The sequence below is a fragment of the Pseudopipra pipra genome, chromosome 6 (genome assembly GCF_036250125.1).
Source record: "Pseudopipra pipra isolate bDixPip1 chromosome 6, bDixPip1.hap1, whole genome shotgun sequence".
In the NCBI taxonomy this organism is placed as follows: Eukaryota; Metazoa; Chordata; class Aves; order Passeriformes; family Pipridae; genus Pseudopipra; species Pseudopipra pipra.
The window spans coordinates 42099382-42116810 of NC_087554.1; the positions used below are offsets into that span (position 1 = coordinate 42099382).

Sequence of the window (17429 nt, forward strand, 5' to 3'; positions counted from 1 at the left end):
CATACTACAGTCCAGTGATATGTTGGTAGCAGTGTTTATGTCTGGTGGTAATTGTTGTCATTTTTCACAGGCATTGCCAATGGATGAACTGGTGCATGACTTGGCCTCAGCCTTAGAGCAGACTTCAGAACAAAACAAACTGGATGAGCTATGGGAAGAGATGGCACTAAGCCCACGGCAGCAGCGGCGACAGCTCCGCAAGAGACGGGGTCGTAAGCGACGCTCAGACTTTGCGCATCAGGCAGAGCACGCCTGCTGCTACAGTGAGGCCTCAGAGTCCAGCTTGGACGAAGCTATCAAGGATTGCCGTGAGGTGCTGACAGCTAATTTCAGTGACTCTGATGACATGGCAGTGGTCAAACGACACCCAGCTCTTAGTGCCACCCTGAGGAGCAAGCAGCACCTGTGGCATGAGTCAGACTCCTTTACAGAGAATGCACCCTGTCGACCTCTCAGGCGCCGACGGAAAGTCAAACGTGTGACATCAGAGGTGGCTGCCAGTCTCCAGCAAAAGCTCAGGGTGTCAGAGTGGAACTGTGAGAGGGGCTGCAGGTTCAAGTCAGCCAAGAAACAGCGCCTTTCACGCTGGAAAGAAAACGCCCCTTGGACATCATCCAGTCATGGCCTTTGTGAATCAGGAGAGAACAGGCCCTTCCTCAGCAAAGGGGGAAGGAAGGAGCGGATGGAGTGTGAAGCTGATGATCAGAAACAGGGCTCAGATGAAAACATGTCAGAATGGTGAGATCTTGGTTTCTTCCCTGCCTTGCTGCAGCTTCTTGTAAATCCCGTGCCTTGCTTTTTGAAGTTCTTATCAAAATTATTCAGTGCTGCTCTCTCTTTGAAGAGGAGAAGTATCTCAGCTACTTCCAAACTGTAGATTCTTTCCAAGTCTTTCCTGTCAGTGCTGTATAATGGCCCGAAATGCTTCCTTGATAAGTTGGGAAGCTGATAAGTTTCTGGCTCCTGTTACACAAGGAGTCCTCTGAAATGTCTGTGGCCCTGCAGCTACAAAGTGGCATGCTTGTGGCCTGCGGTTTGGAGAGTAAGTCCACCTTTGGCACTTGTGTGATTGATATGAACTGATCTCAGTTTCTTGTTTTCAAAATTTACCATAGGTAGTAATAGAGAACAGATAAGACCTCCCATCATTACTGCTAGTCCTCTGTACAGGTACTGTGTGAACCTCAGTCTAAACATCTTGCTTGCAGTTCTACATCTCTGCTCTGCTCTGGTCCTGAAAGGCTAGCTATGGGGAGAATGTAGTGAGATGATGAAGAAGTTGAGGGGAACTTGAATTACTTACAGGATAAGCCTGTGTCTGGCGTGTCTTCATGTCCAGTTTTGGAGAACTTTGATGAATTTGTGTCAGAATTTCAGAAGGGATTAAAAAGAGACATTTAAATATCATGGTCTGAATTTAAAAAAAACTTGGGAGTTTAAAAACCTTGGGAAGTTTTCCCCTCGAGTGTGACTTTTATTCTTTCTGTAGAAGGTTTGGCGTTATAAAACTGCTTCTGTCTGAAAAGATTTTTCAGATTAGAAAAGAAGTAACTGCTGAGAACCAAATGGAGGACATTTCTTAATGAATGGCATACAGAAAATGAATGTGATTGTTTATTTTCTAATTATCATTGTGTAAGAAGCAGCAGACATTGAGGAAACATGTAAAACAAAAAACCCATATTTCATGAAACATGAGATTTGGAACTCTACTACAGGACATTTTGGAGGTCAAAGATTAAGTATGTTCAAAAGTGGTATGTGGAGCCTAGATTTATCAGGGTCTGTTAAACATTACAGGCCAGATGAAAGATCCAGCTCAGGAAGTCCTTAGACTACTGACAGCTAGAAGCTGGAGAAGTATACAGAGGAGTCTGCATTTGTCATGTTCTCATGTTCTTTTCTTAAACCATCCACTGTAACAGGCCCTATCAGACAGAGGGCAGTGCATTTGGAAAGTATAACTGCTTGATCCAGTATGATTGTTCATATGTTAAGGTTCATTTAAGTGTTCTGACAGTCTAGCTCCTGCCGTTTGTCAGAGTGGACAGGTGGCACTTTGTAATTACAGCTTTGTGGATAACAGCTGGAAGCTCAAACTTCTCAGTGGTATTTTCTGGGACATTGTGAAGAGCTTAGGTTGTAATAAGTCCTCACCGTCCTGGCCCAGGGGACCACTATTGCATTTTTAGTGGGTCAGCGTGGTTTGTATGTAACTGTTACAGGCTGGAATTAGCAAAAAAGTGGTCACTTTTTTCCTTTAAGAGTGGCTATTGTTGCTAAAAAGTGAGTCTTTACAAGCGACTTGTGGATGCCTTTTTGCTACTAGTTGTTAAAAGCAGTTTTATCTTTTCAGAGCTATTTGTTGGTATTCCAGGAAAAGGAATGTGCTGAGTAGCTCCTGAATGTTGCATGTCAGTGATGATGGACTGAGAGATACCCTTCCTTGATGTGGCAGTGATGGACAGTGTTCCTTGAGTTGTTTATTTTTTCACCAATCAGAGTCTGTTCCATCATGTCAAACTTGAACTTAAACCATCAGGCTTTCATCCAGCCTTTATTTGTTCCAGCCTTTGAAAGAGTTAATAAAGAGCTATGTCCGGACTGTTACTTGAGGACCATGCTGATTTGTTCTCTCTCAGTTGTCCCTTGCTCTCAAACTAATTATTGTGCAAGTGTATGCACCAAATGACACTTACCATCTGCTGCCAAATCCTTGGGATTCTCTTCAGAAAGCTAGGGCTTGGAATATTTGACCTCTGCAACACCACATGGGTGATCTGTGCTATGACTCACTGGGGAGGGTCAAAGTTGGAGGGAGAAATACATAGAACCCTCTTCAGTGCGGAGAATCCCTTATGGCAATGAAGGATCATGCTTTGGTCTCTGCTGCTCTAAATATAGCACTTTGCTGCTAGCAGCAGAGTGAAACTGGCTGTGCTTACCTCACTCCCACTGTCCTCTAGATGTTTTTTTCTGGTACAGTAAGAGAAGTACTTTGCACAGATGTATGACAAGGGCATATCCTGAGGGAGAAGAAAATTGGATGCCTAGGGGGGTGAATGGTGTGGTTGTCATCACAAGGAAGGGTGACTGATGCTGCTTGTGGGACTTGGAAGCAATCTGTGGTGATCTGGTGATTTACAAAACTTTCATACTGAAGTGGTTCCACCACTGTTCACTCCTCTAGCAGTAGGGAGTGTCACAAACGCAGTGGGTTTTCAGGCAAACTAAGTTGTATATTGAGAACGTTGGGGTTTTTTTTTCCACCTTCTTTTTCCTTCCCTCCACTGACGCTTGATTTTCTTTGTTATGCAGGAATGAATCTGTAAATGCCGAAGTATCCAGTATTTTTCTCTGCTTTCTAGAAGGCTTTTTATCCTAAGTTAGATCAAAACCCTCCTGTATTCAGTCGATAAACTCCCATTCACTGAGAAAGTCTTGGATATGAATTCTTAACGAGGAGGTAGTTTTTTATAGTTTGCTCGTGGGACTGCTCCCAGTCTTTTCCTGGAGGAAGATGAGCTGCAGTGTTGTGATTCAACATGTGCATGAAATGAAATCTTTGAAATTGTTTGCCAAACGTGGCAAGAGGTGAACACAAATTGAGAGAAGGAAGGATGTGCAAGAACATGATGAGGAAATGATGGTTTTGAATTGGGTAATGACACGACTCAATGCCTGATCTATAAATAATTGTGGAAACAATAGATGAAGCAAGTGGTTTAAGCTGTCATTTGTGTATTTGTGCAAAGGTGACAGTTAACTGCTAAGTTAACTGTTAGAAGTAGCATGCCCTTCTGTCCCTTAATGCTTTGAGATTCCCTGCAGCCATAATAAAGCAAAGGGAAATTATATATAGAGTGCTGAAGTTCTTTCTCTTGTTGGTACTTCCAGGTCTGGGTTTGGTTTGAGGACTGAATAAACCATAGTACAAGAGCTGTCTGAAAAATGACTTTCAGTGGCATGCTTACTAGTGAAAGATGTGCAATTGCTCTCATCTATTTTCAAGTGCCAGAACTTTTAGTGTGACTTTTTCGAACTGGGGATTCTACTGGCCCAGCAATGCTGTGAGATTTTGCTGGTTTAATGCTTATGTGTTTGTTGTGGATTGATCTGGATAGGCAGCTCACCCCACATAGCTGCCTGCTCACTCCCCCACAGTGGGATGGGGGAGAGAAGTGGAAGAGTAAAAATGAGAAAACTCCCGGGTTGAGGTGAATTCAGTTTAGTAGGTAAAGCAAAAGCTATGTGCACAGGCAAAGCAAAATAAGAAATTCCCTACTTCCTATCAGCAGGCAGATGTTCAACCATTTCCAGGAATACAGAACTCCATCATTTGTAGCAGTTATTTGGCAAGAAAAATGCCATAATTCCAAATGCCCCCAGATTCCTCCTTCTTTTTCCCAGTTTTTATTGCTGAGCATGACACCATATGGTATGGAATATTCCTGTATTCAGCTGGGGTCAGCTGTCACAACTGTGTCCCCTCCCACCTTCTCATGCATCCCCAGCCTGCTCACTGGTGGGGCAGTGTGAAAAACAGAGACAGCACTGGCACTATGTAAGCACTGCTCAGCAATAACTAGAACATCAGTGTTACCGGCACTGGTTTGGTCACAAATCCAAAACATACAACCATAGAGCTACTATGAGAAATATTTAACTCTATGCCAGCCAAAACCACTACTATATTCTGGTCTGAGAGTGTAACCATTGCTCATCCTGGGTGTGCAGTTAAGTTGCTTTACCCTTTGGAAGGGAGCTCCTTCGATGACAGCCTGCAGTGGCATTCAAGAGTCTGGCTAAGCTGATGAATTGGAGGCCAGTTTCTCCATAAAGAAAAAATTCCTCTCTCTTGGAAGGCAAGTGACAAAGACAGAGTGTTCAGCTTCCCCTCCTTCTCCAGCCCAGCCTGACCTTCTGCAGCCCCTCGGTGCCTCTTGTTTTCTTATTTTTATAGAAAATCAATATCCCTCCTGACACAAACAATAGCTCAGGCAAAAGAATAAATGGGGGAAACCTGAGATCTCTGTCCATCACCTCTCACTTTAACTCCCCCAAACTATTTAATTATAAGCATGCTTTGCTCCAGGTGTTTCTGACAGTGAAATTGCTAAATGAGGACCATTTTAACCAAGGATTGCGTGATCAATAACACTCTATAGCAGTAGCTTGTCGGATCAATAGCGTTCATTATTTTGTGGTTAAGGTAAGTAGCCTCCTTTGCAAGTGGAGGTCATTAATCAGTGCTTACTGGACCTGCAGAAAGGCTCGTGTAGTAGGAGTCTAGTTTGTGTTCAGCCCTGCAGTGTAAAAGGGGTGGTGAAGAAGATGAGATCCCTGAAAGTTTGTTCTGGTAAAGCACTGGCAGTGATGCTTATCTATAAGGAACTAAAGAGCTCTCAGTGCAACAGGATGCTTTAAATACTGTTAATGTGATCTGAAATCTTGACGATGCTTTTTCCTTTCTCAGGCACCTTTCCTCTGAGGATGCTAAAACCCTTATGAAGGAGTCACTTGGTCCTCACATCTGCAGCTTATGAGGACTATTAATCCAAGCTATCAAAAGAGAAAGCAGACACGCTAAGAGATTGGCCCAGGGTATACAGTGAGTTGGTAGGAGAGCTAGGAATGAAACAATTAATTCATGGTTTTCAGTCCTTGGCCTTAATTGCTACTATGTGGGAGGGTGAAAGAATGGCCAAGCTTTGTAATGGATTAATTTGGAACTTGATATTAACTTAAATACTGAAATATGAGAATGATGTACAATTTGTTCATCTTTTAAGTATAAATGGCCTTTATAGAATGACGAAGATGCAGAGTTTGTATATATTCAGCATGATGAGTTGACTGTGCTTTAGGGTGCATTTTCTAAGAGCAGTAATATGCTCACAGGATGGGGGGTTTATTGTGTGCCTGCAGTTCTTTGGGGTGACATATTTTGTGGTCCCTCATCATTCAGCCTTCTGAACCAAGGGGTTTCCAGTTGATTCTGGTGTCTAGTATGATTGAGTTTCCCTGGCGAAGAGGGATCCAGAGATACTTTCAAACAGCATGCCTAGAAGGGAGGTTGTTTTGAGTGCTAAGGTACACCAAGTGTTTGCATCTAAGATCTTAGTGCTACAAGAGTAGGCAGTAAGTGGTTTCTGCTTGTCCTGGTATCTTGGCTAAATTGGAGGAAGTACGGCCTGAAGTGTCCAAGGATTGATTTAATGTCAGCATTAAAGCCATCAGATGCTTGGTATTGACCTGAGCATGTACTTCTCCTACATACATTTATCCAGCTCTACGGTCAGTTAATGGCTTTCTACACATTAATTATTAGCTTTATTCTTCTGTTCAAGAATTAAGAGTCTCCCCTAACTGCTTCAGCAAACACAAAGCATGTTCTAACAAGGTTGCATTCAGCAGCAACAATTCATGCTGTGCTAAGGTATTTAGCTGAAGAGTTGTAAATGTACCAGCTGCTCTTCACTCCAAATAAAATAAAAGTTGCTGTTGAAGGAAGGGTTTGTGTATCAGTGTAACATTTTTGAGAAAAGGGAATCTGAAGTAGAGAACTTCAGAGGGTTTTCAGTAGCTGTTAAGTGACCCAAGGACAGAGTTTTTAACTGCACTTAATTTCCTGGTGAGTATTCCAGACAATGTCATAGTTAGGTTATTAATTCTAGTACCTGAGGCAAATGCCACTGTATTAATTACTTTTTGATAACTTAGAACTAAACTAGATACAGGATTCTACTCTTTTTCAAGTGATGCAGCGTTGCTAGGTTATAACAGAAAGCAGTTGCGTCCTGTCCATGTATCTGAAATGCAATTTTTTGAGATGTGTAAAGCGTTTTGGTCTTGGAGAAGCCAGTAGAATGTAGTAAAGTGGTTTTTGTTTTGTGCCTGCTGCAATTGTAACCATGTTTTTTTTAATTTTGTTTTTTGTTCCAGTGAAACCAGCAGTGTGTGCAGCAGCAGTGATACTGGCCTGTTTACCAATGACGAGGGCCGACAAGGTAACAACTGTCTTGTGGTTTTCCTTCTGTGCTGCTGGGGAATTTTTCTTCCTTTCTTTACAAGTACAAAGAAAGGTCTGTGTTTAAAGAGGGACGAAGAGGGAAGTGTGGGAGAAAAGCCAGTGTCACGGAGGGGCTAGAAGTTAAGAAATGAGAGGGCTGCAAAAATGTGATTTTCATAACAGTACACTCTTCCTGCTGAAATACTTTGTATATCAGATCCACAATATTTGCAATATAAGAAGCTATTATTATGGAAAGGCACAGAAGTACAAGGGGAATTTGAGAGCTCTCCACAATGAAAGAACACGGCTTATGATTTGTTTCTGTAGATGTTTTAGTTGTTCTCTACACACCATTAGTGCCTGAATTTGTTAGTTGTTTTCTCTCTGGGTAGAAAGAGAAGATGTGAAAAAAAATTACTTAATACTGATAAGTCACCTAATTGTGCTAAGATGATGGTAATACATGATTGGTTTTATTTCTTTAAATATATGTTCTTCCCTTGCCCTTGTGTGCATTAGTTGAACCTAGTATTTTCAATGTCTGTTGTAGAAATTATTTCTTAGGAGTTTTGAGTGTGAAGTAAAATCTGGTTTTATTTATCAGTGACAGCACAGTGTCCAGTTTATGGGAGATATGGCAGAAGTAAGTATGAAATAGCTTGTAGTAGGCACATAGGCACTCAGGACTATATTTGGAGCGTGTGGACTGTGACCCTAGAGACCTGCAATTCTGTGCACTAGGATTCTGTCCCTTTTACCAGGCTAAGATTTGGATGAAGTCTCTTCTGGGAATATAGGCGTGCTAAGGGAAGTAGCATCAGTAGCTCAGTAGGAAATGCTGCTTCCACTAGCTTGTTACTGACCTGGGTATCTGTGAGTGAGGCAACACAACGATAGCAAATATGCTTACACATTTTCTGATGATATTTTAGGCTGTAGGGTCAATCTGTTGTGATCTCCATGGGTATAATTAGGGATTTCAAATATCAGCTTTGACCTTTGCTGAAAAATAACTGTTTCCAGCCTCTGGTTCTTCAAAAGCAACAGAAAAGTAAAATCTTTTGTCTTCTCTTTTTACTGATGATTGTTCGGGGGGTAGCTGAAATCAGTGAGCACTTGTATATCAGTTGATAAAGCAGGGTGGTGACTGAAGTGTTTTACTTCATCACCCAAGGTAAGATTGATGTAGACTGGATACTCTATATATATACACTTGTCTATATGCTTGCTCTATATACTTGCCCTGGTTTTATACCCTATTTTAGACATTAACTTCTGGCTGCTACTAGAAGTAGGATACTCAGTATACAAGAATATGTAGAAATGTGACTCAGATAAATTAGTAAAATCCAATTACAGCCTTACCTGTCTAGGTACTAGAAGAGATGTGACATCCTAGTCATCAGGTCTTGGTCTGTTCAGACAGTTTATACTGTGATAGATTTCTGGCCAAGATGTTATGTTAACCGTTATGTTAAAAAGGCTAAAAAATATTGTTGGACTTTCAGGCTAAATAAGAAATATCTCTCTCCTTTTTTTTTTTTTTAATTTGGACAATTTCTAGTCATAAAGTCAGTAAAAAAACAACAGCTGTCTATGGTCAGTGAGATGGGGAGAGCACAAAATGATTTTTCTCACAGATCATCTTCTTAGAAATAGTTTTCTAGTACAATTCCAAACTGAATAATGGGAAATTTAAGTTAGCAGCATACTAAAATTAATGTAGTTTTTTCCCTTACTTCTTTTGAGGTTACATCATGTAATATTTTTGCTGTTGCTAATTAAATGAGTTATCATTGCAATTACACGTACCAGCACACTTCTAAGAGCAGAGAATGGTCCTAGTTTATAATGTGATTGTAAGGTGGGTTTTTTGGTTTGTATTTGTTACACGCATTGGGATCTCTCACAGTGAAAATTACTGCAGTATTAGCATATGATCCTGATTGTTAAAGTTTGTTTTATGAAATACGAAAGTAGTGATTTGAGATATGACACTGCACTATGCTCATAGACCCAAAATGGAAGGGATAGTTTTGCACAAATTGTGATCACTTAGAAGAACTATGCAACATTATTTAATTTTAATTTACCAAGAGATGCAGAAGGATGTTTATATTTTAAGATATAAGTGGTAGGTCAACTGATATATCACAGAAATAAAAAGCAATGTTAGAACTTTGGGCTGAAGTGTTCTGGCTGTCCTACCTGTTGCTGATTGGAGTTGGTTTTGTGTGTTGCTGCTTCTGTTATGTGCAAGATTGCAGCATTCTTACTAGGCTGACATTTTCTTAGTTTCTTGTACTGTTGGGGTTTTTTTGTTAGTTTGTTTGTTTAGATTTTTTTAGGGTATGGTGGGGTTTCCCTTTTTTTTTTTTTTTTTCCTGGCAAGATGTGTGGGTAGGCATCATAGACTTTGGTCAGGAGTAATGTAACTGTGAGGAAAGGAGAGTAAGTGGGGATGCTTGAGTTGAGACTTAATGGTAGGTAACTGAGAGTTTTCCCTAAGTCAGGTGTGTTAGTTTTTAAGGCAAGATGAAGAACCTTGCAATTACATGGGACTGTTTGTTAGTCGGGCTACTGAAAAGCTACATGTGTCAGGTTCTTTGCCTTCCTCCTGCTTTTTTCATACACTGCTCATGGGCTACCACTCTCAGGGAGTTTCTGGCCTGACAGATTTACTATGAATGGTGCCTGATGCAGTTCAGTTTTAGGCTGCAGCTGCGTTAATTAGTGACACAGCTTTACGGAGACTTTTGTCATTTCTGTTGCCGCTGCTTCAGTTTTGCCGAGCATTTGTAGTTCTGACAGATTCTAAGAAATTTTGATTGAGAAGAACTCACAGCATGGTTAGTGCTTACGCTCAAAGTGACCATTTCTGATAGTTGGGTGTTTTTCTCTTAGCTTCTGTCTTAGGAGGGTAGGGATCTTTCTCATCAGTGAACATGCTCCTTTTGCTTACTCTGTGAGCCTGGTCTTTTTCTCTTGTGAAATCTCTCCTGTGACTGCCTATAGTGTGTGCCAAATGATTGGCCTCTACCGTTGTCACAGTAATTACTTCAGAGAAAGAGTTCTGCATAAGACATCACACAACACTGAACTAAGGTTGATGAGATGCAGTAGCAACAGAGTGCTAAAGCTGCCCTAGGCAGGTCTATAAAGAGGACTTTGTTCTATAGGGAAATTCTGTAGACTGATGAGTTGGATAGTTTAAAGCATTTAGTGAGGCCCCATAGTTACTGAGGATCATTGAAACGGAATACAAATATGAGGCTCTTCAGGAAGGAATTCCTAATGAGACTTCAGCTGTTTCACATCCAAATATGCCTACTTCTAATATTTTGAGGGATTGTCACCGGGCACATTGGTGTTATTTGTGGCTAATTCCATTCTGTTTCTTTAGGAGATGATGAGCAAAGTGATTGGTTTTATGAAGGAGAATGTGTTCCAGGATTCACTGTCCCCAACCTTCTTCCTAAGTGGGGAGCTGATCACCGATCTGAAGTGGAGAGGATTGACTCAGGCCTGGACAAGCTCTCAGTTTCCACGTTCCTTTTGCCCTCACGACCAGCTCAGAGAGGTGAGATCCATCAGGAATGCCACGTGTTTGAGAACTTCTGTTGTGATGGGAGAAGTAGATTCTGTTTGTAGGTGTTACATTTAAATGGTATTGGTGATCTGTTTTGGGTTTTTTTCATGATCCAGTTAAAAAAAGCTGCACTATTGGAGAGTTTACTGTAATACTCCTACCAGCTGCCCACATTCTTGAGTCTTCTTTTTTAAAAAAATATGGATTTTATTTGATTTGTGGATAAACTGGCGTATCTACATCTTTGAGACTGGAAAACGAGAGACAGAGGATCTGATTTGATTACTGAACTAATGATTTTTCCTGGTGGTTTTGTCAGGAAGAATCTTCTGTGTTCATTGCTCAGTTTTTCTGCGTTTGGTTTCCAGGATTTCATGCTCGCCTGAATCGCCTCCCAGGAGCTGCTGCCCGTTGTCTCCGAAAAGGTCGGAGGAGGCTTGTTGGCAAGGTATTGCCCTTCTGAAAGATGATAATTTTGTATTTTCAATACTGATCAGTCTTGAAGTACTATTCTAAGATATCATGTAAATTGTCTTCTGCAGAAAGTGGCTCTGTATATTTTTTGTTTCATGTATTGTTTGATTTGTTTAACTGCTTTGACTGTCAGAAATTGATTGAGTGACTAAGTGGATTTTAAGGCTTGTTTGGGGTGGCAAAGACAGTTGATCAGCACTGAAAGTAGTATGAAAGGAGGCCTGAAGATGAATGACAGAGTAAATAACAAGAACATTTAGACAGAATGTAGGGGAAAATGGTGATAGCATGAGACTTGTGCATGCTCATCTGAGACCACAAGGGCAGAGAGGTGGCTCAAAGGTGAAGGAAGGTCAAATTTTAGATAGGGAAGCTGACTGATATTAATGGCAGCAAAGGAAGGTGGTTTTAGCGGTTGCATTTTTAGTGGGGTGACAGAAGAATAAAAGGGTATATGCAGTAATGCAGACAAAGCTACCCAAAGCCACTGACTATATATAGGGCAACCAACATACAAAATATTAGTCCTTTTTCTAAAGGAATAAGCAATACTTTGCAGATGTCTACATAAAAGGAGGGATACACTTGTTTGGGTCTGCATCATGGAGCACTGACTGTTGTAAAAGAAGTTTCTGAGAAGGAAGGTGTTGGCTGTGTTTGGCTTGTCTTTTATTGCAATATTCTCTGTGCTTTTGAAAACACTGGCATAAGTTCTGAGCTGAGTGGCCATAGATAGAATCTGCTAGCAAGGTGTGTTAGAGGGGCCCAGGGTCTAGAGGAGTGTGACAGTTACCTTCAGTTCAGTCATACGTGAAAGATTCTTGTTTGCCCCTTCTTTCTTCCACTCACCTTGCTTAGTTGTAACCAGTGTTTAAAATATGAATCCTTAGCTGGCAAGAGACTGGTTTTGAGTAGGGTTCCTCAGGCCACCTGCAAGTGGCTGGGCCTGGCGGCACACCTCTAATGATCCAAATGAGAAGGATAATATTTACTTGTTTAATTCATCTTCATCACCTTAAAGGGATCTTTGTCATTTGCAGCAGAGGTCACTGCTCCCCCTTCCCCATCTCTCTCGAAATTGTAATCATAAATAATGAGTTTCATTCAGAGCTCCCCGCCAGCGAGCTGCTAATTACCAAAAGTATGGCTTGTAATTTACACAGTAATAAACTGTAAATTTAAACATTATGGCACTTTAAGTTAATAATTTTCCTGCTGTAACAAATAGCCCATCTTTCACCCCTGCTGCTACAACTGCCACCAAACTTTGAGTGTGTTTTGCCTATGTATCTGGCACAAACAAACCATACCTGTGAAAGACTTATACCCTCATCTTCAGCTGCTTGCTGCAAAGTATACTTCCTTCTTGGAGGGAGTTGCTATGCAGATGTGAGCAGCTGGTGCTTCAGGCTGTGTGTGTATGTGTATTCCAGCATCAAGCACATACGCAGAGCAGCGTCTCACAGGAAGGAATGTGCTCCCAGTGCAAGTCCTTTCTTCTAGGATCTACCTCTTTTTAGCTGCTAGAGGTCCTGCTGCTGAATTGCTGCTTTCAGAAAGGGCAAAAACTTTGTGCTTTTGCTCCTTATTTTATTCATCTGTGCTTGGTGAATCCCTGCTGTTAGTGGAATAGTGTAGTGTTCTGTCTCTCAGCCTGTTTATGGCCGAGCTGACCCTGACTACCTGGAAAGAAGCACTTCTCAGTCATTTCTCCTGCTCTTAACTGCATCGTTGTGCTGCATAGTTTGTACTAGTCCAGTCCTTGGTGAGCCCCTCTGCAAGCAAATATCATCACTGAAATAACAAAAACCAAGCCTCACAAATAAAACTAAATGATTTTCTGAGATTCTACTTAGTTAAATTGGCTCAGCTGAGGTTCTAAAAGGTAAGAGTGAATATGTTTAGCTGAGAGTGGGCTGGTAAGGAAAGGATGTGACCCAGGGGAGTAAGATTTGTTCTTACTGGCAGCAGCAAGCTATTATGTCTGCTCACTGTGTGAGTTTGCAATCTTTACCTGTCTTTGTGTTTCAGGAGACCTCCATGAGCAACCTGGGCACCGAGAGGCTAGGTCATATTGTTAGTGATCCGCGCCAGAAAGAGTAAGGCCCTTAACAGCTGTTGTATAGACCTTTGGGAGGGGATGAAGAACTATAGGGTCCCCTTCCCTCCTGGGGCTGAAGGGAATGAAGAGCTGGGTAGTAACCTAAGCATAACCTATGGAATGGGGGACAGTACTCTACTGATGGATTCTCTGTTTTCTTACTTAGAATTGCTGCCCCAGTGTGTGGACACTGCTCAAATGCCCTTTTGTTTACAGCCAGCTTTTTCTTTCCTCCTCCCTTATAATGTGCCATTGTAATAACTGCAGATCTTTTGCATGGTAAGAGGAGACTAAGCCCTATATGTTAGTTTTTTTAAATGCTTTGGTGTGGAGTCACACTATGGGTGCATACCCAGGCTGCAGAAATCATGCTGACAAGGCAGCCATGAAATTCTCTTTCTTTGTTGTTCTGTCTCCTTCTCCAGTTAGTGTATTTAAATTGTAGTCAGCACTGGGAATAGTCATGGTGCATATCCTTTGGTATCCCTGTGATGCTATTCTTGCTGGGGAACGAGTAGGTAAGGATGGCACCTCTTGACTGCAGTGCAATGGGTCCAGCCTTCACCAGCTGTTGATATCTAGGTTTCTTCCTTGGATTTGAAATTTCTTGTTTTCAGTATGGGTCCTGATGATGTTTAATCTTTTTCCTTCTCTCTCCATCTTTGTTCTTCCCTTCCCCTTCTCTTCTTACCCCAACCCTCCTTTTTTTTCCCCCTCATGTTCATTCATTGGCATTGCTCCCACCTGTCTTTTCGACTCTGCCCTCCTTCCAGTTTTTGGTTACCATCCATGGGGAAGAGAGATCGCAACCAGGTAAGCTGACTCTGCTCTTCCTTTTTTATTTTTTGGTTTCCTTCTCTCTAGAAAAAACACAGTGCTGGCTTCTGATTTCCCACATATTGTGGCCTGTGCACATGAGGTAAGGCAGCCCTGTCCCTTCTCATTTTGTGAACTGATATGTCTTCTGGGTTTTGAACACAAACCATTTCTCAGGCATTATATTGTCTATTTAAACTGAACTCCTTTTGTTTATCTGCCTGTTTTAGGTCAGTGTAAGCCTTCCTCTCTGACAGTGAGTGGAAGGAAAAATGCCTTTTGAAAGGAGGACCTTTGGCCTCTCAAAATTCCATAAGAATTGGAACATTTTTCTCTTTTGAAATGCTTTGTTTTGCCTTTTTTGACTCAGGCTTCTACTTGATAGTCTCATCAACAGAGAAGCGAAAAAATGGTGAGCTTAAATGGTACAGTTAAATAGAAGCTGTAACAGGAAAATGTAAGAGGTGATAAGCAAGAAAAATAGGCATTCTTGTAACTAAAACTCTTGTGTATGCACTTTTATATTCTCCAGTAAGTCTTTCTTAGCTTCAGTGCTAGGAGACTTTTTTACTTAAGATATAAGAGCTCAGGTTCTTAATAGCAGAAAGCAAAAAGGATCTTCATTTTGAGCAGTCGCATTTTAACGGTGTTCCTGGCCGTGCACACTCCTTTCTATTCCTCTGTGAGTTGTTTTATGGTTGGTGAGCAGTAGGACTGAATTCTGTTTTCTCTTTGAGGTGACTACAAATACATGTATGATAAGAAATGATTTTCAGGCCTTTGTGCAGTTGTGTATTTTCTATTAACAAGAACATTTCACATGCTGCTTTTATAATGCTAGAGATAGGAATGATAACTATGTAGAGCTTTAAAATGACCAAAACAAATTACTTTTGTTTTTCTTAAATGAACTTGAATCAGCTACAGAGGGTTCCTGGTGATTCTCCCTGCTGTGCAGTTGCAGTGTTACTTCACTGACAGTAAACTAACAGTCCCACTTAAGGAGGAGCTTCCTGATGGCAGCAGCTTTGTGATCCATCTTGTTTCTCAGAAAGGTTTAGGGTAAAGGCCTAGTACTGAGTTCTGGAGTTGCAGATAGCTTGTATGATGAGTTCTGCTACAGCTGTAGGTTGTTCATTTATCCTTATTTAAAAATGCATCAGTTATCCTAGTAATACAAGAAAAGTGTTCTGGAGATTGGTGTAGCACTTTGAAAAGCAGATGGAAATGAACTTCCTGCTCGAGGTGTGAATTATAAATAAAGAGGAGATGCTGAATGGAAGTATAATGCACATACCCCAGAGAAACTACCGGTCTAAACCTTCTATTTACATATTGAGGAAAGTTTGCTTCATGCATTGTTTGACCAGATTATTCCATTTCTGTCCTAACTATTGCATCTTTTACAACAAGCTATCTTGTGCAGGTTTGATGCTTTCAGGCTTTGTCCAACAAAGGATCTTAGATTAGCCTGACTATGCAGTATTTCAGAAGTTTGTTTTAAGCAGTTTGCAAAGGCAGCTTGTGAGGTCAGTTGGGAGTGGAAGGAGCAGCTCACTTGCTGTGGAATGAATTGGGAGCTATTTGTGAACTGAACCTGGTGCACTTGAGTCTTCTAAAGGTCCGTTTCAGTGATACATACAACCATAGGGAATATGGGAACTGCTCTGTGGGAAATTCTGTGCTTGCACCATTCATAACAGTGACTTTTCTCTCTACAATGTGAAGGTAGACAAGAGGCTTTCTGAAAGAGAAGCAAACATTTTGCTCAAGGCATGCAGCAGTAGAGCACTTATGCTCTTAGTCAACCAGCATTTTTAATAAAGTGAGTTGAAAGAGGAGTGTGCTAAGGCTGTCTGTTGTGAGATTTGCTGTTGCCCCCTTTGTGTTAGCCTTTTGTCTGAAGTGAGAGTCTGTTCTCATCTAGTTTCACCCCTTGAGGTGTTGGAAAGGTCTTCTTTGTATGAACAGCTATAGGGAATAGATCTGAGCAGCTGTATCTGGAGACTATTTCTTTTAACACTTTGCTTAAATAAAATCTCTTGACTTTCCAGTTCAATCCGTTATCTCCTCTGTACTCTCTGGATGTGCTTGCTGATGCTTCCCACCGAAGATGCTCACCAGCACGCTGCACTGCCAGGTAACTCCCTTGCTCTGCTCTGTTGGCATTGTCTCACTTCCCTCTCAGAGGTGTTTCTCAGTAGTACTGTGTGGTCTTTTGGTGGATTGACCTTAGCTGGATGCCAGGTGCCCCCCCAGCCGCTCTGTCACTCCCCCTTCCCAGCTGGACAGGGAGTGACAGAGGGGAAAAACAACTCGTGGATTGGGATAAGGTAGTTTATTTGAAGCAAAAAACAAAGTGGAAGCTTGTACGTGCAAAAGCGAAGTGAAGTGAAAGTTAACACAGTTTATTCTCTACTTCCCATGAGCAGCGATGGTCGGCCACCTCCGAGAAGCAGGGCTTTGGTACGCATGATGGTTCCTCAGCAGGCAACCATTGGAGACAATGAATGCCTGCCTTCCTGCTCCTTGCCTTAGCTTTTATATCTGAGCTGATGTCATATAGTCTGGAATATCCCTTTGGTCAGTTTGGGTCAGCTGGCCTACTTGTGTCCCCTCCCAGGATCTTGCCCTCGACTGAGGAAGGAATGTTACAGTGCTGATGCTGTGCTCAGCAGTAGCCAAAACACTGGTGTGTTATCAACACCCTTCTAGCTACCAATGCAAAGCACAGCACTGTGAGGGCTACTGCGGGGAAATGAATTCCAGCTCAGCCAGACCCAATACAGACCTGAACAATACTCATGGACCTTATTGTAAGTTAACAGGCTTTTCCCTAGGAAGCCCGTGTTCAAACTTAGCATAAAACATACTGATGCAGTTTATTTGGGAGTCTCAATGAACTAAGTGCTTACAGTATATGAAACAGTATATGACAGACAGGCAGATTATTTAGAAACTACTGTAATCTGTTCTGGAATGTGCAGTGAGTTGCTGCAAGTCTGCTATATAGGTACAAGTGGGCATAGTATCATTGTCCACTATTAGAATCGGAAGAAGATGAGAGAGAAAGTGCTGACAAGCTTGTGTGGGTGACATGCTGAGGCGTTTTGGTATCCTGAGTGTCTAAAATAGACCCTCTGAGCACCCTCTGAGCAGATTCAGAACTCACCTGAGGTGACCTCTAATGGCTTGATATGTCTCTCTCTTGCTAAAGCTGAAATTTAGATCTGATCTGGCCAAAGTTGGGTATATTTGAGTCTGCGTAGTTGGGGCTAATACACTATTCAGGCACCTTCTGCTGACTAATCCTAAATTAAATTGTGTTGGCCTTAGAGGTGACTCCTGTTCTTGTGCTGCAGGTGACTATGTAAAGGTAAGGTGCCCTTGAGGTCTTTCTTCATGTACGTAGACAAAGCCTTGCTTTGGACACA

General features: G+C 41.7%; 1 protein-coding gene across 9 annotated transcripts in view; it reads left to right on the top strand.

The window, feature by feature from the left end:
- The window catches only part of LOC135416077 (G patch domain-containing protein 2-like), a 303891-nt gene that overhangs the window by 257283 nt on the left and 29179 nt on the right, over nucleotides 1–17429 (top strand). For all 9 annotated transcript variants that reach the window (XM_064658776.1, XM_064658778.1, XM_064658779.1 and 6 more), the window contains 7 exons: nucleotides 71–738; nucleotides 6946–7010; nucleotides 10419–10595; nucleotides 10973–11052; nucleotides 13110–13177; nucleotides 14044–14098; nucleotides 16050–16135. In XM_064658776.1, coding sequence (XP_064514846.1) covers nucleotides 71–738; nucleotides 6946–7010; nucleotides 10419–10595; nucleotides 10973–11052; nucleotides 13110–13177; nucleotides 14044–14098; nucleotides 16050–16135 — 1199 coding nt within the window. The remainder of the gene's footprint in view (nucleotides 1–70; nucleotides 739–6945; nucleotides 7011–10418; nucleotides 10596–10972; nucleotides 11053–13109; nucleotides 13178–14043; nucleotides 14099–16049; nucleotides 16136–17429) is intronic.